General features: G+C 39.5%; 1 protein-coding gene across 1 annotated transcript in view; it reads left to right on the top strand.

Annotated features, from left to right (window-relative positions):
- Positions 1-22,985, top strand: part of LOC139714737 (NPC intracellular cholesterol transporter 1-like) — a 38,338-nt gene extending 15,353 nt beyond the window's left edge. Inside the window, exons 4-21 of the mRNA XM_071626409.1 lie at positions 1,042-1,277; positions 1,739-1,839; positions 2,535-2,698; positions 3,469-3,597; positions 9,065-9,247; positions 11,094-11,208; positions 12,036-12,163; positions 12,589-12,726; positions 13,336-13,425; positions 14,052-14,242; positions 15,032-15,150; positions 16,198-16,324; positions 16,832-16,893; positions 17,661-17,802; positions 19,145-19,376; positions 20,426-20,539; positions 21,522-21,684; positions 22,525-22,985. Of these exons, the coding sequence (XP_071482510.1) occupies positions 1,042-1,277; positions 1,739-1,839; positions 2,535-2,698; positions 3,469-3,597; positions 9,065-9,247; positions 11,094-11,208; positions 12,036-12,163; positions 12,589-12,726; positions 13,336-13,425; positions 14,052-14,242; positions 15,032-15,150; positions 16,198-16,324; positions 16,832-16,893; positions 17,661-17,802; positions 19,145-19,376; positions 20,426-20,539; positions 21,522-21,684; positions 22,525-22,649 (2,559 nt within the window). The 3' untranslated portion in view covers positions 22,650-22,985. The remainder of the gene's footprint in view (positions 1-1,041; positions 1,278-1,738; positions 1,840-2,534; positions 2,699-3,468; positions 3,598-9,064; positions 9,248-11,093; positions 11,209-12,035; positions 12,164-12,588; positions 12,727-13,335; positions 13,426-14,051; positions 14,243-15,031; positions 15,151-16,197; positions 16,325-16,831; positions 16,894-17,660; positions 17,803-19,144; positions 19,377-20,425; positions 20,540-21,521; positions 21,685-22,524) is intronic.
- Positions 22,986-24,026: the final 1,041 nt, after the last annotated feature.

Below are 24,026 nucleotides of genomic sequence, written 5' to 3' on the forward strand. Positions count from 1 at the left end.
CTAGATAAATCACAAAGCCTCACTCTGATATGAAATCGGTGCTTATTCAAGATACATAGCATTGACCTCAATATATGGCACTTGAAGGTACATGTTGTAGTTTCTTTTAATATTAAGGCCTTGTGTTTAGATTGTAGTTAGATTATGTGGGGACTCGGGATTGTTTTGTTTCCGAGTTGAAAGCAGGGAAGTTAAGATCTGCAATGCATCAAATTAGAGACAGCAGCCATGATTTGAATGGAATATGGTAGTACTCAAATTGTAGTATTCAGTGACGAGTTGTTCAAAAAAGCCTTACAAAAATATTTCAAGTTACCTGTTCCTTATGTGCAAACTTGAGGCAGTATGTTAATAGTTGATATTGTCTTTGAGCAAGTGCATTACAATCAAACTTGCTCTGGCAACTATTAGAAAGTCTATAACAACCACCTGCCTGAAAATCCTGAGCAAAGAAACTGTAGAGTTACAAGAATCTGTGTGTGCGGAACCACCTGCATACCGCAACCAGCAACCACAGATTTGGTTCTAGTAGAAAACCAACAAGTCTGTTCAATGACCACCCAGCAGCAGAACGACCAGCTTTCTATAGCTTTGTTGGTTGTTGCATGATGCGAACTGTCAGTAAAACGTGTCTACAGCTATTTGATAATACAACCTGTGATGATTTGTAGGGGCAGGCAGTTAGTTATTGCACAAATGACTTTACGTAATTGCAGTGTGTATATAAATGTACATTTGTAGTATCATGATGTATGTGTACATGCCATCATACATTATATGAACATATACATTGAAAATATCTATCTCAATGGTGACTGCATTGAAACCAGGCTACAATAACCTCGGTATAATAGCCTCATATTTTTTTTCCATATACATGTATGTGGTCATTGCAGACAGGGTTTACTGTACAATGTACATGAAAAATTGCTGTTTTGCAGAAAGAAGAGGAACCCTGAGATACTCTCACACGCATTTCCAAACATAAATGTATACTGGTTATCGTAATCTGACTGAGATTCTGTTTGATCTCCTCCATAGGTGCTTGACCTTCAAACAGAAATCCTGAACCTCCAAGTCCCGTACGGCAACGACAGCTACATCACGCTATCCGACATCTGCTACAAGCCCCTGGCCCCGCAGAACGACCACTGCACGATCCAGAGTGTGGTGAACTACTTCCAGAACAGCCATGAGAACCTCGACAAGAAGGCCATGGGGCCGTACGGCTGGCAGCTTGCCGCAGACTATCACGACCACATTCTCTCATGTGCGGGGTGAGTGAAAATCACACACTCTACTACGTCAGTTGATACGTTAAAAATTTAATAATTTTGTAGCATAAATTTGTGGGTTGGAGGGAGGCAGAATGTGCTGTCCACCGAACTAAAAGTGACAAATTACTACTAAAGAAATATTTTGAGAGATTTATACTTTGTTACAAATGATGAAAACATGCACTTTTTCACGGTTTGGTTCACCGTTAACTGTGCATGAAACAATGTGATTTTGAATGGCAATGAATTTGAAACATCTACATGTACAATTAAGTTGCAAATTTTTGAGTCCATTTGGATAGATATTATGTTTGTGTTTATGTTTGTGACTTTGAAGACATTACATTTAATAGTACTGTTTAATGCCTTGGCAATGAATTACCTTCCAAAGAAATCTAGCAATCACCGGAGTTGCCAGTTTGTTTCATTATGTTCTTGTTTGTTGTTATTTTATCCCATAGGGCTCCGAATTCACTTAACGACACCACCGCACTGCTCATGCCCTGTTTGGGGACCTATGGGGGACCGATCTTCCCATGGACGGCCCTTGGCGGTTTTGAAGGTACCAATTATGCAAAAACACTTTTAATAGCTCCAAAACTTCACCGCATGTTAAGGTTAACTTACAGTGAGCCATGAACTCCAATGTATACTGTAAAACGAGGAATTTTCGCGTGCATTTTAATTTCGCGAGCATTTTAATTTCGCGAGCGCCAAAATTCGCGAAATTAAAATGCACGCGAAAGTTTTTGTCTACACTACATGCATTGAACGCCAGTGGCAAGTCGCAAAAATTTCATGCCACGAAAAAGGCTGTCGGCTCCAATTCGCGAAAATTTCATGCCGCGAATATATCAAGTTTTACAGTATCTGGCGATGCTACGCTGTACAGTTACTGTATCTATCAATTTTCCTTTGGATTTTAAACTTCACACATCCCCTGACAACACAATATCTTCTTCAGATTATTTGTTTGTTTGTCTGTTTGTTTGTTTGTCTGTCTGTCTGTTATTTTGTTTCAATTTCACATTGCCCATGCTCTTTTTTGAGTGTACAGGCTTCCCCCATCAAAACAAAGGTCCAGGCAGTTTCTCTCGTAATGTGTACATATATATCGACATTTTTAAATAATTTAACAAATAAAGTGTGTAGAGATAATTCGGGGACTTCCATGTTAGCTTCATTGAAACAAAATGTTCATATAATGGGAGCGCACTGTAATCTGAGCCACCTGTCTCTGAAACGTCACTGCTGCAGGTGATAAGTACAACATGGCAGATTCTCTGATCATCACGTTTCCGGTCAACAACTACCTGGCCAGCGACCCTCGCCTGGACATGGCCATGGCATGGGAGAAGGAGTACATCGAATTCGTGAAGAACTACAGCAACCCCAACCTGACCATCGCCTTTCAGGCTGAGGTGAGGATGGTATCCCTGACATTTCAGAGTTGGCCATCATGGAGATTGACAGTCCTTTTCTCTGACGATGGCAGCCACCTCCTGTTTGATATCATTTACAAGTTACGTAGCTTTTGCAATGATTAAAGGGATTTTTTCGTTTTGGTTGAGATGATGGTTTCAGATTTTAACTTTTTTTACAAGATCATTGGAAACCAAATATTAAAGAGCATATAATTCTAAAAAGAATTCAATGTTTATTCGATGAATATCAGTTTTGAAATGGCTGAGATATCCAAAAACTAAATAAAACAATGTGATCCTAATAAAAGGGGGGGGGGTCCTATCTTTTATTAGGACCTCTTTGTTTGGATTTCTCAGCCATTTCATAACCAATTTTCATGAGATAGACTTTGAACTCCTTTTAGAATGATATGCTCTGTCATGTCATATTTCATGAGGTTTCATGAGAGGTTTCTCGTTAGCTCAAAAAAATGCTAGAAACCTGAAGCCCCCTCTCAACCAAAAGTGTACCGTCCCATCAACATAATTATAAGCCCGACGATATCTGATAGGAATGGAATTGATGTCTCAAGTCTGCGACCTCACACATTTCTTCTCATGGCTTCTGAAATAGAATCTTTGAGGCAATGACGAGGTCATTGTTCATATACTTCCATACAGTTGTGTGTGCGTATATAAATGTATAAAATTATTGTCAAGCCTTGGAAAGTCTTTATTGTTGTAGTGTAAAGTAAAGTAATGTTTTTGTGTGTCTGCTCATTATACAGAGATCAGTGGAAGATGAGATTAATAGGGAGAGTAGTTCGGACGTGGTGACCATCGCTGCCAGCTACATGCTCATGTTTGCCTACGTGACCTTTGCTCTCGGACAGATCAACAGCTGCCAACGCCTGCTGGTGAGTTTCCTGGTCGTATTGATGTATGGAGCATGGTGTGCCCAACAGCATTCTTCCTCAGAGTGCAAATAAATAAATGAATAAACACGCACAAAAAGAAACATGCAAAACCAATCAGAAACAGTGATGGTGGTGGTGGTGATGGTGCTACTTATGATGATGATGATGGGGATGATGTTGATGATAATGGTCATAATGATGATGGTGTTGGTGATGATGATGATGGTGGTGATGATGATGGTGGTGGTGATCATGATGATTATGATGATGATGATGATGATGATGATGATGATGACGATGAAAAGGGTAATGATGATATTCACAATTGTTACTGTGAAGTTGGTTTTGCAACAATGATATATTTTTAGACATTTTAGTGATGAGAATTCTGTCTGTCTATACTGTGGTAGAGTCAGGCTTGTCTGTGACTGCCTTTTTGCCCAGAGTACTAAAGTTACACAACAGTGTGTTCAAACATACCTATTGGCTGATTTAATCCTACCCCTTATCTCCTTCCAAACGTAATTTGCTTCTTTATTCTGAAAAGATGCCCCTTGATCCCAAAGCATTAGCAGGGAGACAAATTGACAACATTGGGATATCAGTGATATTTCGCTTTGTTTCTTTGACCCAATTTAAGCATCACGCTCCGCTGCATTTTTGGGATGAAGGAACTTTTCACCACATGACTGAATTTGCGGTGTGTGCATATGAATAATGGTTGTAATAGTTTGGTGAACTTCTGTGTAGGTTCAGTATCTTATTAAAGGGATTTTTTTGTGGGTAGTCTTGTTAGTCTGCAATTTCAGACACGGCATTTTGGTGCCAAATCCCCACCTAAGGAAAATGCAGTTATTTTTTTCGGTCGGGCGGTCGGGCGGTCGGACCGTTGCAAATCTTGCGTCGCGAACTACTTCCTCAGTTTTCAACCGATTCACATAAAACTTGGCACAGATGTGTGCCTTGGGTTGTAGATGTGCAAGACATATTTTTTGACAGTACCCAAAAGTACGTTGCCATGGTAACGGCATATTATGGTCAAAAATGGGTACAAATCTTGCGTCGCGAACTCCTCCCACAGTTTTTGATCAATTTTTATGAAATTAGGTACAGATGTTCATCTGAATATGTTAATGTGCAAGACACATATTTCTGCAGTGGCAAAAAGTGCGTTGCCATGGTAACGGCTTTTTATTGGTAAAATATAGGGCAAAATGCTTCATGGCAAAACTGCTTCATCAGTGTTCTTCCAATTCTCATGGAATTCATATTGAATGTTTGTCTTAGGATATAGGTCAGCATGACACATTTCTTGACAGTGACAAAAAGTATGTTGCCATGGTAACAGCTCACATATTATGAGCCAAAATGATGGAAAATTTTGTGTTGCAAACTACTTCCTCAGTTTTTGCCCAATTTCCATGAAACTTGGTACAGATGTGTGCCTTTGGTTGTAGATGTGCAAGACGCATTTTTCGACAGTACCCGAAAGTACGTTGCCATGGTAACGGCATATTAATGGCAGAAGATCAAGGAAAGATCTTGCGGATTTAACTACTTCCTCAGTTTTTTGACCAAAGCTTATGAAATGTGGCACACACCTTGATCTTGGTGGGAAGATGTGGAAGACATATTTTTCGGACGTGTCGGAAGCTGCGTTGCCATGGTAACGGCATATAAATGGCAGAAGATCAAGGAAAGATCTTGCGGATTGAACTACTTCCTCTGTATTCGACTGAAGCTCATGAAATGTGGCATACACATTGGTCGTGGTGGGAATACTGTCTTAAATGCATGTTTTCACCAAGTGCTGTAATTTCCTTGGGTAAGACTGTCGTCATGGGGCGGGGGTATTAATCACCTTCAGTGATATTTTTATTCTTTGCGACTGCATGTTTATGTTGAGATAGTCGATGACAAATTACACATAAACAAATCTTCTATCACTTGTGAGAAAACACCAATCAGATAGAAAACCAAATGTTTTTCTACTGACCAAAGTAGGCATATAGATGTACATTTATCAGTGTGTAGACTCAGTGCCCCTTTTCCTGTAGCTAATTTCCCACTCTCATGCAGTCTAAACTTGAAATCATACCCCATACTTGTCAGTAGTACTTCCAACTTCTCACTCACCAGATTTCCCTAGCAACCATTTATTTTTGGAAATGAAAGGCCACATTAAAGGCTGTTTTATAGCGCTCTTCTTTCATGCTGTAGTTTCCTGTTTGGCTCGGATAATTTCAATTTAGTAATACTCCTATCAGCACTTGTATTTATGCACAGTAGCTGTCTGCATGTCCACAGCAATAAAATCATCTGTGCACCCTCAGTTTACACTGTATGGGCACACAGAAGTCACAAGTACATATTTACTGTCGGGATCTCAAAATATTTTGCACCCCCCCCCCCCCCCCCCCCCCCCTTATTTCCTCTGGTAGTAAATGGTACAGTGTAGATGATGAGTCAGAAGATTATGTCTTGGAACTGTGTATTTTAACAAATCTAAAATGTAGAAAAAATACACCTTAAGCACACAAAGTGATGTCTTGTAGAGTGTAGTCAATACAATGAAGCAATTATTTACTGTCAGCTGTGTGATTCACTGACATACATGTACCTCACAAAATTACTCCTTACAAGTTCGTATCTCCCCCTCTTCTGTGAGAAAACAATGAACCAAAGGAATGAGGGGGAGTTGTACAGATGTACAGGTAATGCTAGGATTCAAATGTTGGTTTCTGAGCGGGCGGGGTGGCAAGTCTTCCCTTGTTAGTGTCACTACAGTGTCACTGCAGTGTACCAACTCCCACTGTACACTGTATGTGTACAATGTACATAAAATCCTTAATACCACTTTTATCTCATGTTGTGATAAGCCACGAGATAAGAAACTGCCGTCATCGGTAATTAACGTCCTTGTTATCACACAAAGTGATTTTCACTCAAGACGTTGATCTTTGGCACTTTGGTCATTAATTATGTTTAGAAATTTTGATGTCAGCATATGACACACATTTATTTGGTCAAATGATTAACTGTCATTTTCATTCTCGGAAGGGGGATGGGGAGGTTTCAATGGGCTGTTAAACTCATCATAGTTTTGTTGATTGAATTACACAACATGTTTAGCTATTGGTCATGAAGCTTTTTATTCAGATACTTTACGTATGTACTTCACTCATTCAAAGATCTCGTGATTTATCTGTGATTGATTATGAAATTATTGTACAGCAGTTCACACATAACATCTGACCATTTCTTGTGATGTGATGACAACATGACAAACTAAAGATAACCTGATGCACCCAAGTCTATTACTAGGACTAGTCTTCAATGGATTCTGTCTTGATCTCCAGACACAGTACATTCTTTTCTCTATCTTTTGTCCACTCTTTTTTTCTTCGGGGGGGGGGGGGGGGGGTGGGAGTTGGAGAGATTTTTGCGATGACAGGTCATAGTGTGAATGAATACGATGACAACACAACAGGCATTGTACACGTAGACCCAGAAGACAGTTTACATGGGTCTGTAGGACACCTTGTAAATGATGAATGACTAAACCAGTGTTTACACGATCACAACCTTTCCTTCTGAAGGACTGCTTGTGGAGGACAATGTTGTTGGACCTGTTTGATGTCCTTCACCCCACAATGTGTGCATAAATTTCTGTTAGCTTTGCGGGGAAACATTACACACACAGAAAAGGAAACAAGCAGTCCAGGAAGCGTACAGTTGTAAGAAATCAAATAAAATACACCTTGTAGCTCATAAACACTTTTACTCAATACTTTGAGCCTGTATTAATAATACAGGCTACAGTGGCTTAAAGATTAAATTTTGACACCCATGCTGAAAAGCATTTGTAGAGCTGTGCTTGCTGACATCAAGTAATTAATCAACCTGCCTGTTTTGGGTTTTTTTTAAAGGTGAACTACAGTTTTAATAGTTCACTGCAGTGTGAAGGTGTAATGTACAAGTAGTGTGGGTTCATACTGTTTGCCAGAGATGGGTTATTTTGCACATAAATTTGTTGGTGTGTACATGCCTGTGAGTGTACAAGACTGCACTCTACAAGTATGTGTGTGTTTGTGTGTCTGTGTCTATTTCTGTTCATACAGTAGTTATTACAGAATGAAAGCACTCGTGCATTTAAAGCGATAAGGACTTTGATCATCACTCCAGATTTTACAAAACCATGCAGTGCCAGTTAGATACTGGTCACTCTGACACACATGTACTTTATGTTCAAATTTTTGCTATACACCAAGGACAACAGGCCACTTTTGTGTTTGCTTTTGTTCAAGGCTCTGGTATATCTTCCTTTAAATACCTTTCCTGTCAATGTATCCATATGACTTGAATGAAGACTATACAATGCAAGCCCCTGTGACACACTGTCTCCAACACATACATTGTGCTGTACACACACACACACACACACACACACACACACACACACACACACAAAAGCAAAACAAAACAAAACAAAAATTGATCATTATCCATGTACCTGTACAGAGCACTAGAACAGGACCTACTATGTACTTATGATATTAATTCAGCTGGATAGACATGTCTTCCTTTCTCAGTTTCTTTTTGCCCATCAACATTTTTGTTCTCCTTTCCCCCTTTCATTTGCTCTCTCTTGGTTTCTCTTTCGTTTTCTTTTTCTTTCTTTCTTTCTTTTTTAAACTAGAGCTTTATCTTTCCTCAGTTTTAAAAGACAAGCAGGAATAGGGTTGTAAATTAAAGATTGTGTATCAGTGTATTCATTCTTGTACAACATTGTTGCTGTTTGATAGTCCCTGTTCTGTGTATAAAGAACACACATTTGTGGTTCACATCATCATTGCATTAAATCAGTTCAGCAGTTCGCAATGGATTTTATAGGCATCTTACCATGTACAGCATTACCCATGTTAAAGAGATATTAATGAAGAATGAACTTGGTATTCAATAGATGGAATACAAATGGAATGTACCTACTATAAAATGGTTCAGATTTTTGGAGGGACAAGCTACTGAATCCCTGACTTCCTGCCACACGTACATGTATGTGTGCATTTCATTACTTTGAGTCCAGATTGCCTACGTTACATTAATTTTTGGCTGTGCCAAGTGATCCAGTTTCCTGTTGGGATCTGTTGGTTCTTTTTTTTTTCCAGAGATGAAATTGTATACATGTATAGGAATATAGTTTTGCTTTGCAATCTGTTGATAGCACTACGCAGTCGTGCACAATATACGATTTCTTCTGACCATTAAGTTGTTGCATGTCAAGTGTTGTCAGGGAAAAGATACATACAAGTGTACAATGTACATGTACCACATACTCATATTCTTACTCTAGTACAGTGTAAAAGATATGATTGTGTTTCACTATCTATTGAAATTTGTGTACAAGCTGTACGAGTGATGAATGTTAACTCTATGTCATTTCTATCCCGTGATCTTTGTGTGGTAGATCGATTCCAAGATCATACTTGGTCTGTCTGGTGTCATCATCGTTCTGATGTCTGTCAGCTCCTCCATCGGTGTCCTGAGCTGGGCCGGCATTCCTGCCACCCTGATCGTCATCGAGGTCGTCCCCTTCCTCGTCTTGGCCGTCGGTGTCGACAACATCTTCATTTTGGTGCAGCGCTATCAGGTAAGGAGGGACTTGCATAATACTCTAATTATGAAAAAAGAAAACATACTTATAAATCTTAAGATTGTTGCCTTTTTGATAAAAAGAACTGAAACCCAAATACTGTGAAACCAGAAATATTCACGTAATGAAACTTTGGCATATGGGAGCCGATGACCTTTATTACTTTTGTGAATCTTGGCTCCTTGTGAAGCATGTGAAATCTTTTTATTTTACAGTATACGTGTGGATTGAATGAATGTAGAAGATAAATGTACAATATGAAAAAATAGAACACATTGAAGTTTGAGAAAAATCTGGCAATTTCTTCAAATGATTTCTTTTAATTTGAGCACCAATATTGCTGGATAAGAAGAATACAATAATTTGTTATATCACCGTAGGACTACAATATCAAGAAAAATATAAAGAGAATTCAACACACTTTCATTTTGATATAGCATAATGAAAGAGGACTGGGCTTACCTCTTTCAGGAAGCAGGGGAAATGATATTATCCTCAGTACGTATCAGCAACAAAATGGAGGGAATGTGTACTTTTTATAGAAAATAAAGGTGTGGAATTCTGTATGCCATTTTCTGTATTGTTGTCCTGCTGTAATCACAATTTGTGAGCTTTTTTATTTTAATGTCCATCATTGACCTTTTGTACTGAAATGCTATCAAAACAATTCATAATTTTTTGAATGGATTGTACAATCTTCCTCAATCTTCACAGATGTGTTCACTGTTCTGCATTTGTTCAATCCATATTATATATTTCGGTTTCATGCCTCTTTTTAACCCTTTATGTGCCCCCTGACATCTCAGGCATTGCCAAAGTCCAAATCCTCCAGTGCCAGTCTTACATCGCATACTATTAAAAAACAAAACAAAGCAAAACAAAAACCTTCTAAAAGAGCAACAAAATAAACTTTCATGTTTTGGGAGTGAATGCAATGTATCTATGCACTGGGATCAGTTGTACGTGCTCACAATCTAAGCTGCCAGGATCAGCAGGCAGGGACAACGATTGTATGCTGATTGTGTTTTAAAACACACACACACACACAGCATTCCACTGGTACACATGAACATGTGACTCCAGTGGGAGCAAGTAGATGTGAATGCTGGGCTTTTTTCATAGGGTTAACCACAGTAGCCCCGTTACTGTTAACAACGGCCTTGCTTTGTATGCAGATCAGTACACTTGATGGTGGGGATTTTTGTTGCCACCTGTCATGCATCTTGTGATGAAACTGGCATACAGTAGAATACTGGTAGGCATTGGGTACAAATTGTCCATCATTAAATGCAGTCGGCTGTCATATTGCGTCACTTTGAGTGGGTTTGTTTAACTGGTGGAAAGGCCAAATCTCGTTTTGGTTTAGCTTGTGGTTTGTTTTGGGTTTTTTTTTTTTTATTCGGAGGAGGAAGTTAACTCAAGTGTTGTCAAGTTATACAATAACTAGGCATGTAGGAAAACATTCATGTCATCTGTATGCCCTTATTAATTTGTTTTTAATTAGTTATTAATTTGGATATCAAAGCAGATGCTGAAATTCTGTCCACTAACAATAATGGTGCACTGCATTTTTTTAATTGAGCTTTAATATCAAGCATATCTTGTTCTCTTCCAAACCCATATTTTTTTTTCTAACAAGATTATTACAAGAATGGTTACAAATATTGTTAGTTTACCAGATACAGTAAATATAGCTGTAAGTTTGATTTTAAATGTATAAGAAAAAGAATTGTAAATGTTTGTAGAGAATGCAAATACATGTAGGGTCGTTGCTTTTTAAAGTAAAATGCCCGTTTTGTCAGAAGACAACACTAACTATTGCTCTCCTATTTCCCTGCCTCAGAGGGACCAGCGTTTCCCCGCCGAGAGCCGGGCGGAGCACATTGGCAGGGTGTTGGGGGAGGTAGCCCCCAGCATGCTCCTCACCAGCTCCTCAGAGTCTATCGCTTTTGGTCTCGGTGAGTCTTGGTAGACATTAAGTAGTCAATCTGATCCATCATCCAACTTTCCCTTGTCTGCGAGTTCCTCTTCTATTGATCTGTGGTGTTTTGTTTAATTGTTTTTTTTTTTAAATTCTCTGTAGGTATGAACAATTTAGTAAGCATTTAAATCAATGAAAAGTGTTTATTTAAGAAGCAACATGTATCGTAGAGAAGACAGTCTGCAGTCTTGTTCTCTAATAGTGACTTCCCTGTACCGGAACAAATGTATTTTGGGAAAAACTAAAACACAAATGAATTACTGGAATGACATATATAACAAGGTAAAGTGTTTTGTTGTGTCAGCTTGCCCTGATGTGCTGCAGATTGTAGAACCAGAGTCACTTTGACTCATCAGACCAGAGCTGGCAAAGTCTACAATGTGTACGTCTGTTTTGGATATGAAAGGAACTGCTTTGGAAAACATTTATGTCAACACCTAGACATGCTTTTGCTAGACCACTCATAAATATGCTCATGAAATCATGTTTTCTCCATAGTCTACATTGTGTATTCAATATTTTCACTCAGCAAAGACCAAGTTTCATTTCAAAATGCATAATTTACAACAATTGACAAGTAACAAGAAAAGCGATACTTGTGGCAACAGACAGATAAAAACTGTATCCATTCAAGTTGGCCGAAGAGGTTCTTCTCAAAACACCATCTGAATTCTGTTCCCCATGTTTGCTGGATTTCATCATGACGGTTATTTCTGGAAACTGTAGCTGCTAAAATATTGATGCATTCAAATACAAGATGCTTTAACATTTTTTTATGACTGTTTTTTTGTTCCTCATGCACAGGGGCAATGTCTAGTATGCCTGCCGTGAGAGCGTTCTCCATGTATGCAGCAGTTGCTGTTGCGATGGACTTCCTCCTTCAAATTACCTGCTTTGTCGCCGTGATGGCCCTAGACTCTTCTCGTCAAGAGGTGAGTGGTGGGACCTTTGAGTTTTCACGCATGGGCACCTTGAAGGGTAAACTGGTTGGAACACTCCCCAGGGGGTCATCAAGAGGGGATTTCATGAAGTGTTTTGTCTGACAAATTTGCCAGATAAATTCGCTCTCAGCCAATCAGATGCAAGAATTTCTGTAGCTTAAAACAGGTTGTTAAAAAAAAACCCTCTTCATGACATGCCCTAGGCTTGAGTAACTTGGTTTCAGATATCTTTTTAAAAATGTTAGAAGCACCTTGACACAGTATAGAAATGAAATACTTAATACAACCAGAAAAAAAAAAAACCAACCACAAAGTAGCATTCAGGATGTTACCCTTTTTTGTGGAGGTATTATATATTGCAGTGACTTGGTACGTACGTAGCAACATTACCCTTGCACTTGTTCTTTTCCTAACAGGCCAACCGCTATGAGATCTTATGCTGTGCATCCAACAAGCATGCTGGCAAGCAGCCCAAGGAGCCGGGTATTCTGTACCGCGTTGTCAAGAACTACTACGCTCCTTTCCTCCTCACGAAGTGTGTGCGCATTTTAGTGGTAAGGAAAGGTCTATCTCTTCATGTCCTCTTGGGAAAATATTGCATGTAGCAAGCTCCTTGTGTACCTGACAAGTGTTGCCATTTTATAGCATTCCTTTTCCTTCCTATGAAGGGTGCGTGGTCCTGGTGGTTTAGTTGAATGCATACGCAGGCGCACGGCGCAGGTTTCCCATAGAGACCTATGCTATCGACTCCTCTTCGAACCTACGACCTCCTTGTTCATGTTGAAATAATATGCAGACAAGATGTCTACAAGTTGTCTCAGTTGTGTTTTATAGAGATGGAATTCCTTGTCTTTTTTCTATGCCATATGATTAAAAAGAGCACGCCAGCAAGCAATTTTTTGATTTAGTTTGCTATTCATTTAGCAAGCAATTGTTTAATCCTTGTTCAGTTATTTTCTTTTTTAGATAATTTCTATTAGAAGTCTTGGATTGGTCTTTTACTGTGCTAGTACTGTGTCAACAATGATCACCTGTTTTATTCCCCCCTTCTTTTTTTTTTTTTTTTTTTTTTTTTTTTGGGGGGGGGGGGTGTTGATTCTTTTAGAGACCTCAAAAATTGTTCAAAGGCTACATTTTCACTTTTTGTCTCTTCCTTTTGCCAGATCCTCGTCTTCTCCTTCCTGCTGTGTGCTGCTGGAGCACTCATTCCTCACCTCTCTGTTGGTCTCGATCAGAAGCTCTCCATGCCAGAGGTGGGTCTTTATGAGAGAAAAGCCACAAATTGACGGAGATCTCAAATTGGTTGTCAATGATTTAGCTTGAAATGTTCATTAGCATCTGTGATATGTGCATGCCAACATGATATTGTGGTGGAATCGTGAGAGAGTCTCTCTATGGATAATCCCCTCTAGAGAGAGTAAACTAGATTTGGCGTGTTTCTGGTTTTTTTTTTTTTTTTTTTTTGGTGTGTGTGTGTGTGTTTGTGTGTGTGTGTGTGTGTGTGTGTGTGTGTGTGTTGATTTAGATTTACTAAAATTCCAATGGATTTGTCAATTACGTGCCTATTTAGATGAGAAAAAGAAAACAAACGAGACAAACTGACTTGTACATAAATATTTGAGCAGGTGACTGTCAAAAATAGACGTTAAGAAAAACATAGCTTGTTTCAGCTTTCAATACTGTGGTATTTAATTGGTTTTTGTTGTGGGGGGGGGGTGGTTGGAAGTAGTATGGAGGTGAAACTTACAGGGTTCTGTTCATGATATCGTCCTCCTTTAAGGAATAGAGTTGGAGAAAGAAAGGATTCCTGCTCAAGTTATGCCAAAGTATTTGCACGAGGCTGTTATTTAGTGAAATGTCCTTACCCTTTTCTCTGCAGGACTCATACATGGTGAAGTACTTTGAAGCCCAGGGATCCCTGCTCAACGTTGGACCACCCGTCTACTTCGTGGTGCGGGAGGGGTACAACTACACCACCCTGGAAGGGCAGAACAAGATCTGTGGAGGCACAGGATGCAATGAGAACTCACTGACTTCACAGGTCTACTTTGCCTCAGAGCAGGCAGATTAGTGAGTGAAAGTTATGGTTCCATTCCCTCTTGCAATGCTGCCTACTAGTGTTTTTCTTTGTCATTATTGAAAATAAGAAAAAATATGTTTTTTTGTAATGACAATTTTTTTCTTCCTAACATTTGATGCAGCATGCTTTCTATGTGCATTGTCCCATTTTTTTTTTTTTTTGTACCAAAAGGTCATTTTTTGTCTTCTCTCCTGTGTAGTAGTGCCATCAGTATGCATTTTCTTTTCCTTTCCTTTTTTTTTTTTGGGGGGGGGGGGGAGGGGAGGCGGTTTCGGGGATATCTGCAGTGGTTATTGGCCCTGCTCATTACGAACTTGTTCGGAGTGAACTAGTGGTCGAGTCTTATAAATCTAATTTGTGACAAAAATTAAACCAACACCAAGAGGGCAAGATGGTCTGTGTGTTTGCCTATTAAAGTGGGAACTAGTATTTTTACCAAATATTCTGAAGTTGCCTCTCTTCTTTTTCTTTTTATAGGTAATAATTTTAAAGACAACATGCCATGACTATGAACTTCATTTAGAGTCAAAGAAATATTCAACCCAGACAGATAAAAGCATGTGTTCATCAGCTTTGTTTTGCAAGTCTCATTTCACATTAGTCTAAGGATTTTCCCCAACCCCTTTGGCTTTGACTAAGGCAAGGTTGACTGAAGTATGATGCAGAATTTTAACAGTACAAAGTATCTAAAATAGCTGTCCTTGTATATATGTGAGCAAATCAAGCAAAACTAAATGTCGTATTTCCATTGTTCTCTTCCACTCTCATTCATACTCAAGTACCAACATTGCTCATCCCACCTCGTCATGGATGGACGACTTCTTTGATTGGGTAAAGCCGACAGGTGCCCTGACGTGTTGCCGTGTCAACGCCTCCGGGGACTTCTGTCCGGCAACAGGTGAGATTTTTGATTGATTAAAGGGTCTCGTATGGAACATTGGTGTAGCAGCCATTCACCGGCCAAATAACAACAGATTTTACACGTGCACAAATCTTAGCAGCTGGTAACTAGACAACTGGTATTGAGGCTACACGTAAGTGGCAACAGTTGTTGACCAAATGGACATTAGACAAACTGGTTGTAGACAAAACAGATTAAACCAGGCAGGTTGAAACTAAACGGGTATTATGAATAAATAAATTGGGAGTAGACCAAGTGACAGATTCCCAAGGCACTAAAGTGACCACTATAAAGAGTTTGCCAATAAAGTACAGCTCTAGTGGTGTTGTTCATTTTTTATTCTGTCTGGTATAGCAAATATTCCAGGCAAGGGAAAAGTCAAGTCTTGACCAGTTCAATGCAATTGAAAGTGCAAAGCATAGCACGCAATATAATCTATGTTCGATGCAGGTCATGGGTCATGGAAAAAGCGTCCAAAGCATACACCAGAAGCAGTGCTGAAAGTATTGTAAAAGCTGGGTCCTATTTCATAAAGAATTACAATTAATCTTATGCTCAATTTATTGAGTGAATCGAGCATAAGAGGTCAATACTGATCATAAGTCTGTTTCATAAAGATATAAAGTACTTTGTACGCTTGACTTAAAGCACAAGTTAAATAGCAGATCGAGCAAAACTTTCTTGAATTGATCATAAGATCAATTTTATGATCAATCTTTATAAAATGGGCCACTGGTAGTTTCGCATACAGATCTTTTGGCAAATGAGGATATCACAGACATTTTTGTTTGATGTTACTTTCATGATCTGACACCTAGGCTATCATGAGTGCACTAATGCCTATCCATTCACTTTGCTAGTGGATCGGGTAACATTATTCTTGCGTGTTGTTCAATTCGCGGCATAACAGCGATTCGCGAAAATTAAATCCTGAGAAAATTTCGGCCTTTACAGTAATCAGTGTCCATCGATGTTCATTTTTGTCGATTCCATGAAAATTTGTTACTTTGAAGTGTGCGTACGGATTGTTGCCCTTTGCCTTAGATTTGAACGACACATGCACATCATGCCGTCCGCTGTCACAGAAGAATGACCGACCAACCCCGATGCAGTTCGAAGAGTTTCTCCCCTTCTTTCTTGAGGACATTCCAGGCACAGCCTGCAGCAAGGGGTATGTGTCTCCTCCAGGGATCTTGTTATTTTGTCGTTGTTTTTGTTTTATTTTTTTTTGTTTTGCTTTTGCTTATTTTTTTGCTTTTTAGTGTTTTGTCAACATCCTGTCTCTTAAAGGTGATGTTGAGAGGAGTAAGACATAATGTGATGCTTTGTAAGGATGTTGTGAGGGTGTTAATGATAGCAATGATATTTAACTCATTGAGGACAGACTGATTTTGCTACAACATGCATTTCCCATAGACACCTGCCCAAGTATGCTCAGGACTCGTCCTCAACGGGTTAATAGAAAAAAAAAAGGAGTCCTGAAGACTGTGATATTGACTTGTTTTTTGAGAACTCCAAGAAAGGAGATGTTTGCAAATTAGTGTTATCACCATTGATAAAAGAAATCTTGATTTCAGTTGAAAAAAAAAAAGATAAAAAGAGTGCTTATCATTATATCTTCCATATCAAGGGATGTGTAGTAACTCTCATTCCTTTTTTTTTTTCATGGTTTCAACAGAGGCAAAGCTGCCTACGCCTCCGCATTGAATTTCACAGACAAGACACAGAAGGATATTGCATGTGAGTAATCATAGTTATCTTAAACCATTGCCATGATATTTCATTCATCTATCAGCACATAAGTATGATGGCTTGCTGCCTTTGTCAATAGGCACAAATGTCTTCAAGGTTACTGTCAACGAAGGGGATTATGCAACACCGCAAAAACCATTCAATACCATTTTATACCACTGTGAAATGCCTCAGCTACTGTAAAAGTGGAAATTTTCACAGTGTTGAAATTTTTTGGGCATTTTGCTCAACCAGAAACTCTTCTTATCCGGCCAAGCGGGAAAAATCATTTGCGCGAAAATATCCACTTTTACAGTACTGTGACATTGGTATAGCTCAGTATGTTTCCTAGCTTGGCAATGAGGTCAAATGTAGGAGGACTACCTACATGGTAAATGCCACCGAAATTGCTTGGCTAGTCACAACTTGTATTATTGCATTGGCATGTAAAAGATCAGTCACTTGTATCCCATAATGTGTTTGACAGGTACAAGTAACCCTTGCATTTTTACATTTTTTAAGGCAAAAAAGATGGAATATGATTTTTGTAAAGTAAAAACCCAGGCATTTAGTGACACTGAGGTACTCAATGACGGTAACATTGTTCTTTTGTATAGATCCAGTAAAGATCCCGTTTTGCATTGTGTTGCTGGTTGTGCATGGTGGGGTATGAATCTTGAAATGTTGCATTATTGAGCCAGTACCAGAAATTTGTGGAAATTATATTTCTTGGGGTTTTCTTAATGATACCTTATATCTGGAATGTTTTCCTTCAGCGAGCTACTTCATGACATACCACACCACGATGAGAAACTCGTCCACGTTCATCTCAGCTCTGAAGAACGCCAGGGAGATTGGCGTCAACATCACTACCATGCTGAACCAGACAATAGATGGATTCAATGTATTCCCATACAGGTGAGGCATGAGGGAACTCGGGTGAGAGTGTGGTTTGCTGCTACCACAGTGTGCTGTGCATCTATTGGACAGATGTACGTACACGTATAGTGTATTTTGTACGTACCACAGTGTGTGTGCATCCACCATTGTGTGGTGTGCATCTTTTAGTGTAGTTTGTATGTACCACACTCTGTCTGCATCCACTATAGTGTGGTGTGCATCTGTTTGTTAGTGTGGTTTGTATGTACCACACTGTGTTTGCATCTACCATAGTGGGGTGTGCATCTGTTACTGTAGTTTGTACGGTGTATGTACCACACTGTGTTTGCATCTACCATAGTGTGGTGAGTATCTGTTAGTGTAGTTTGTATGTACCAAGGTGTGTTTGCATCCTTATAATGAAATATGCATCTGTTGGTGTATGTGTATTTTGTATGTGCCACAGTGTGTTTGCATCTACCATAGAGTAGTGTGTATTTACAACATATGTGACCGTGCACCTCAAAACGAACATAAAGTCGCACACACTGATTTTGCGTGAGGACTAAAAATAAGTGAAATGGGTCAACCTAGCCGAACTTGACTTTTTCATATTTTCTGAAAGAGCGAGTCTTCGTTAATACATTATGCTAAAATTTGGTATCATAAAATGGGCAGGAAAGTGTATTTTTTAGCAGTTTATCTTGAACATTTTTGGTAGAATAGTGTGATTAGGTGTGTCTTTAGAATCCCTTTTTCATTTCTGAAAAACCTTGTCCACACTCTTCACTTTCAACTGTAATAACTTTTCAAAGAATAGTGCTACTGCTTTGAAAGTTGGCGTTAATTATGTACAGAATGTGTTAATGAGGCATGCTTAATTTCAGTTTAATCTGATAATCCCTTCATTGTTGTTACTCTGGTGGTTTACTTCCCGTTTTTTGTCCCATTCATCACACGGCCAGCGCGGTTTGGTAAAGATTAAGTGCTTGAATAGACACTGTACTTCAGAGCCTCATTTCTCAGTTCACACTTTTCCTGAGTTTGTGCTTTCTTTCCAATATTTAGATAGGTTAGGAGAGTCCATTAGATTTGAGTTATACTTCATTTTAAAGCTTAAAGTCTGCTCTTTCAGAATATGGTCTTCACTTAAAATTCATGTCTGGCGACTTGTTGCTTGTTTTGAGGTGCAGGGTCACTTGTAGTATGACCACATTTTATGACCAATGTAGACATACAGCTTGTATGTACTGACTTCCTCTGATCAATGAAATGAAAATACTGCCAGAATTTAACAGAATCACAGAGAGTACACCTTCGATGTGGCCAAGACTGTTCAAACTTTGCAACTCTCGATACTTTTTTCCCCCTCAAATTGCAGTATCTTCTATGTCTACTATGAGCAGTACCTGACCATCGTCCACGAGACGGCCGTCTCGCTGGGCATCGTCATCGCCGCTGTCTTCGGGGTGACCTTCATCCTCCTGGCCTTCGAGTTGGTGGCCGCCTTCATCAGCACGCTGACCATCGCCATGATCACGCTGGACATCATGGGCATGATGGTCCTCTGGGGAATCGAGCTCAACGCCATCTCACTGGTCAACCTCATCATGGTGGGTCATGTATATCTCTTGGTTTGACCCCTTTTGGCTGGCTGCCTTCCCTTCTTCTATAGCACTACCATGAAAGTGGACATTTCTGCAGTGTGGAAATTTTAAAGCAATATGTGCCTCGTAACACTTGCACTAATATAGAAATGTACAAATTTTCTGCTTGTTATATGTAATATTGATTTACGTCTTTAATCTCAGATAGGGATTTGTATGATAGATGCCAGTGTTGTTATTTGTAGTTTTCTCCATGTTTGCTACTCCTGTAGTGTGAATGACTTTGCATTCATAATGTGGGCCAGTCACCATTTACTGCCAGTGCCCTTGACTGCTGTTTGACTGTTTGAAGTGCTTGCTCAAATGTGGCCAGCTGTGAAATTGAAAACGTACAAAATTCATTGCAACCAAACAAGCACAAGAGATTACTTGCACAAAAATTTTTGCTCCAACCGTATCAATCACCTTTAATCAGGGAATCAGTTCTTAAAATAGGAGAATATCAAGCCAAACCTGCCAAATGTTCCTATGTTTTTATAGCAACCTTGCAAATTTTAACAGGGACGGAAAAGCTGTTTTCAATCTAGGGATACATTTTTTTTTTTTTTAAGGAATCGTATAGTTTTGGTTGAGACCTAATTTCAGGTTTCTACATTTTTTGGTGAGATAATCAGAAACTTCGTGTAATATGAAAGAGCTCATAATTCCTTGAGGAATTCAACGTTTATTTGATGAAAATTGGTTTTGAAATGGCTGAGGTATCCAACACTTTTTTATGATTGCTATGTTTTACCTTGTTTTGGGATGTTTCAGTAATTCCAAACCCAATTTTCATCCAATAAACTTCGAATTCCTCTTAGAATGGTATGCTCTGTACTATTTCATAAGTGTTTTCTTGGTATCTTGCAAAAAGTTAAAAGCCCAATTCTCATCTCCACCAATACTATACCATCCCTTTAAGGAAATACTTAATCAAAGTAAATTCAGCCAATGATTAACAGGAGTACATGTTTGCCTCTTTTCTCCACCCCCCCCCCCCCCCCCCCCTTCTTCAGTCTGTTGGAATATCTGTAGAATTCTGCTCCCACATCGTCAGGGGATTCACTGTCAGCACCAAGCGGACTCGCCTCGAGAGAGCAGAGGATGCACTGGCACATATAGGAAGTTCGGTGAGTGAGTGAGTTGTTGAGCTGAGCATGTAGTGAGTTGTTGAGGCAAGCTTTTGAGAGTCGTTCTGCCAAGCATGCAGTGAGTGGTTGAGCAGAGCTTATAGTGAGTCGTGGAGTTGAGCTTGTAGTGAGTTATGGAGCTGATCTTGTCGTGAGTGGTTGAGCCAAACTTTGAATGTAGTGAGTGGTTGAGCCAAGCTTATAATGAGTGGTTGAGCCAAGTTTATAGTGAGTGGTTGAGCCAAGCTTGTGGTAGTGATGGAGCCAAGCTTGCAGTGAGTGGTTGAGCAGAGCTTGCAGTGAGTGGTTGAGCCAAGCTTGCAGTGAGGTGTTGAGCTGAGCTTGCAGTGACTTTAATATTCAGATCAGATTGCAGTGAGTGGTTGAGCCAAAGTTGCAGTGAGTGGTTGAGCCAAAGTTGAAGTGAGTTGTTGAGCCAAGCTTGCAGTGAGTGATTGAGCTGAGCTTTGATAGTGAGTCGTTGACCTTAGCTTTTAGTGAGTGATTGAGCCAAGCTTGTAGCGAGTTGTTGAGTTGAGTTTGTAGCGAGTGGATTGAGCCAAGCTTGCAGTGAGTGGTTGAGCCAAGCTTGTTTCAGAAGCAGAGTCTACCTCATCAGCTTCCTGCATACCGCGCCTCAAGTGAGCGCTCACTGTGTTTGTGCACACCTCAAGTGTGCACAGCTTGAAGTCCCTCGTTAGTTGACTCTATTTTCCTTTGATTATCCTTTGAAAAATGTAAAAATCCTGGATTTTCACTAAGGTCTGCATCACTACCAACATTTAATCATGTATTCCATGTCTCATTATTGACTTTTCCTGGAAGTTTCATCCAAGTCAATTCACAATTTTTTGAATTATTTTGCAAACAGACAGACAGACATACCAAGGCCAGCAAATACATAGTCTCCTTGGCAGAGGTAAAGAAGTATTATTAGAACGGTTGCTGATTGTTGCATTTTCCCATCTTCGTTTACCACCAGGTGTTGAGTGGCATCACGTTGACGAAGGCCTTTGGAATCATCATCCTGGCCTTCTCCCACTCCCAGCTCTTTAAGGTCTACTACTTCAGGATGTACCTGGGGATGGTCATCTTTGGCGCCGCCCACGGCCTCATCTTCCTACCGGTCTTCCTCAGCTATATTGGTAAGAGCCAGATTTAACCCTTTCTGTGCCGGGACTTTAGGCAGCGTGTATGGTGCTATGGGGTTTCCTGTGCCAATTGACACACAAAGCATACACTGTACATAGGGTTTAAGGTCATGGAGCTCATGTGTTATATCTCTGATTCATATACGTCTGCCTCCAGCGAGCAGGGAAAAGGGAGTGGTTTAGGCAAAATCCAGGAACGAAACATTACTTGTCAGCCAGATAGCTTGTTGAGCATGTGTTATGTAGTAACAGGTAATCAATGCATATTGTAATGAGATGCAGGTTTCAATAAAGGGGTTAGGAGAGGTACCAAACAGATATATACACAACCAGGGATTTCTTTTAAAAAAATAGTAAAAATCACCCCAAAAAAGTATTCACATTGTTGAATACTATACAAATTTATTCGATGTCTTTGAATTTAGCAACATTTGTGGTTATGAATGAAAATCATAGCCTCCCTGCATCAGTGAAATGTGTGGTTTTTCATTACTTCTGTTTATACTAGTGATGATGAATTATTTTGATTTCAAGGAGTGGGTTACGTATGTAAGAATTGCAAATTTCACACATGTGCTAGAAATATGTTGGTTTTTTTTTTACTCTGAGGAGGAAAAAAAAAACAACAACATCACTAACAGACCAGTGTTTATATGATTAGAAGTCTAATGTCGCCAGAGGTCAGAAGAATGCAGAATACAAACAAAAAATATAATGTCTATGACAGTCACTGGTGCAGGTTCCATGGCATCAAGTTCAAGAAAATTGTGTTCATATTTTATTCCACTCATGGTTACATTACCCGCTCTCTCTGTCCCTAATTATGCCACACAGGGCCAAGTGTTAGTAAAGCACAGCTATTGGAGGAACAGGAAAGAAGCCATGGCCGAGTGCGACGTGGGGGTGACAACGAACATCTAATCCCCTCCAGAGACTCCCAGGGCTACTTCTACGCATGATGACGGTGATGAGGGCGCTAGTTTATATTTCTATTTAAGTGCAAATTCCAGTGAACGTGTAAACGTTTGTGTGTAATCTCAACTACGTGATTACCTTGTGTTGATACAATTTTTTTTTTGCTGATAGTGTATGATATCCCGTGTTGTGTTTGTCAGATGTATCTAAAGAAATAGAAGGGTGATATGCATTCCCCTCAGTTCTCAACCAGACCGATTTCAACGTACGTAGGAGGGAATTTAAGATGAGTGGTATGCTGTATGCGTCAAGATTGTTCTTGCGATTTTTGTGACATGACTCTAGAAATTCATCCTCCTTTTGTATTGAAGGCATGTACTATTGAGTACACATTGTGGGAACTATTCCATGTAAGAGTCTAAAACACTTTAGGCTTTACATGGGACTCAGTGTCTGTGGAGCGTTTACACTCTGAAAATCACATTAGAACACATACATTGTAATTATGAGTGAGTTTGTCAATGCAATTATGTCACTTTGGGTTGGTGGTTGAACCAAAAGGTGTGCTACGAATGTTTGCATCGTTTTAGCTAATATTCAGAAAGATGGAACAGAATTTCTGTCAGCCATCTGTGGAAGGCAGTCCATGTAGTTTATCCCAGGAAGAGGGGGGGGGGGGTTGTGTGGCTGGGTTTTCAGAAAGAGACCAGTAGGTGGCACTATATCAGGTCAGATCACCTGTTAGCTATTTAAGTTATATTGCTGTGTAATAGTGGATTTATTTCAGTGATTTGAAGAAAAAAAAATTGTATTGGGAATAAAGACTTGCAATGTGTACCAGTATCTAGTTGGGGAATTTTATTACATCTCTATATCTTATTTTCATATGTTATTATACTCTTATTGACAATGCAGGGAAAGATGCATGGGGTTTACTGTGTATTAGTTGTGAGGGTTCAAATTTCCTGAATTTTGTGAAACCTTGTTGGATTGCAAATTTAACAACACACAAAAATGTCGCTTTTGCGCTTAGGTAATAGGGACATAGCTCACTGACAATAGTCTCAGTGTCAATTTGGAAAAACATCTCGCAAAATTGTCTGTGACCTCCTCATTCACAAAAATATCTGTACATGAAAATAACAGCTTCTAGAGTACATATTACACCCAGATCTCTTGGATGTGTGCAACTAGTGTGGCTTTTCTGCAGCAGTACTGTAAAGAATTTGCAAAGTGCACACTTGGCCAGCCAGAGAGCTACCTGTGCATGCGAATGCAAGCCTGCCACTGTTAGTTTTGCCAATCAAAGCTCTTTGTGTTGGTGATGATGAAAAACTGCAGCTGCCCAAATGGCATGTAATCCTTGCCCAGTATCATCTGATGTGAACGACACCTGCTGTAGTAAACTGATGGAAGTTTGA

The sequence above is a fragment of the Diadema antillarum genome, unplaced genomic scaffold (assembly GCF_040938485.1).
Source record: "Diadema antillarum isolate AM-2024a unplaced genomic scaffold, OU_Dant_1.0 scf00000045, whole genome shotgun sequence".
Lineage (NCBI taxonomy): Eukaryota > Metazoa > Echinodermata > Echinoidea > Diadematoida > Diadematidae > Diadema > Diadema antillarum.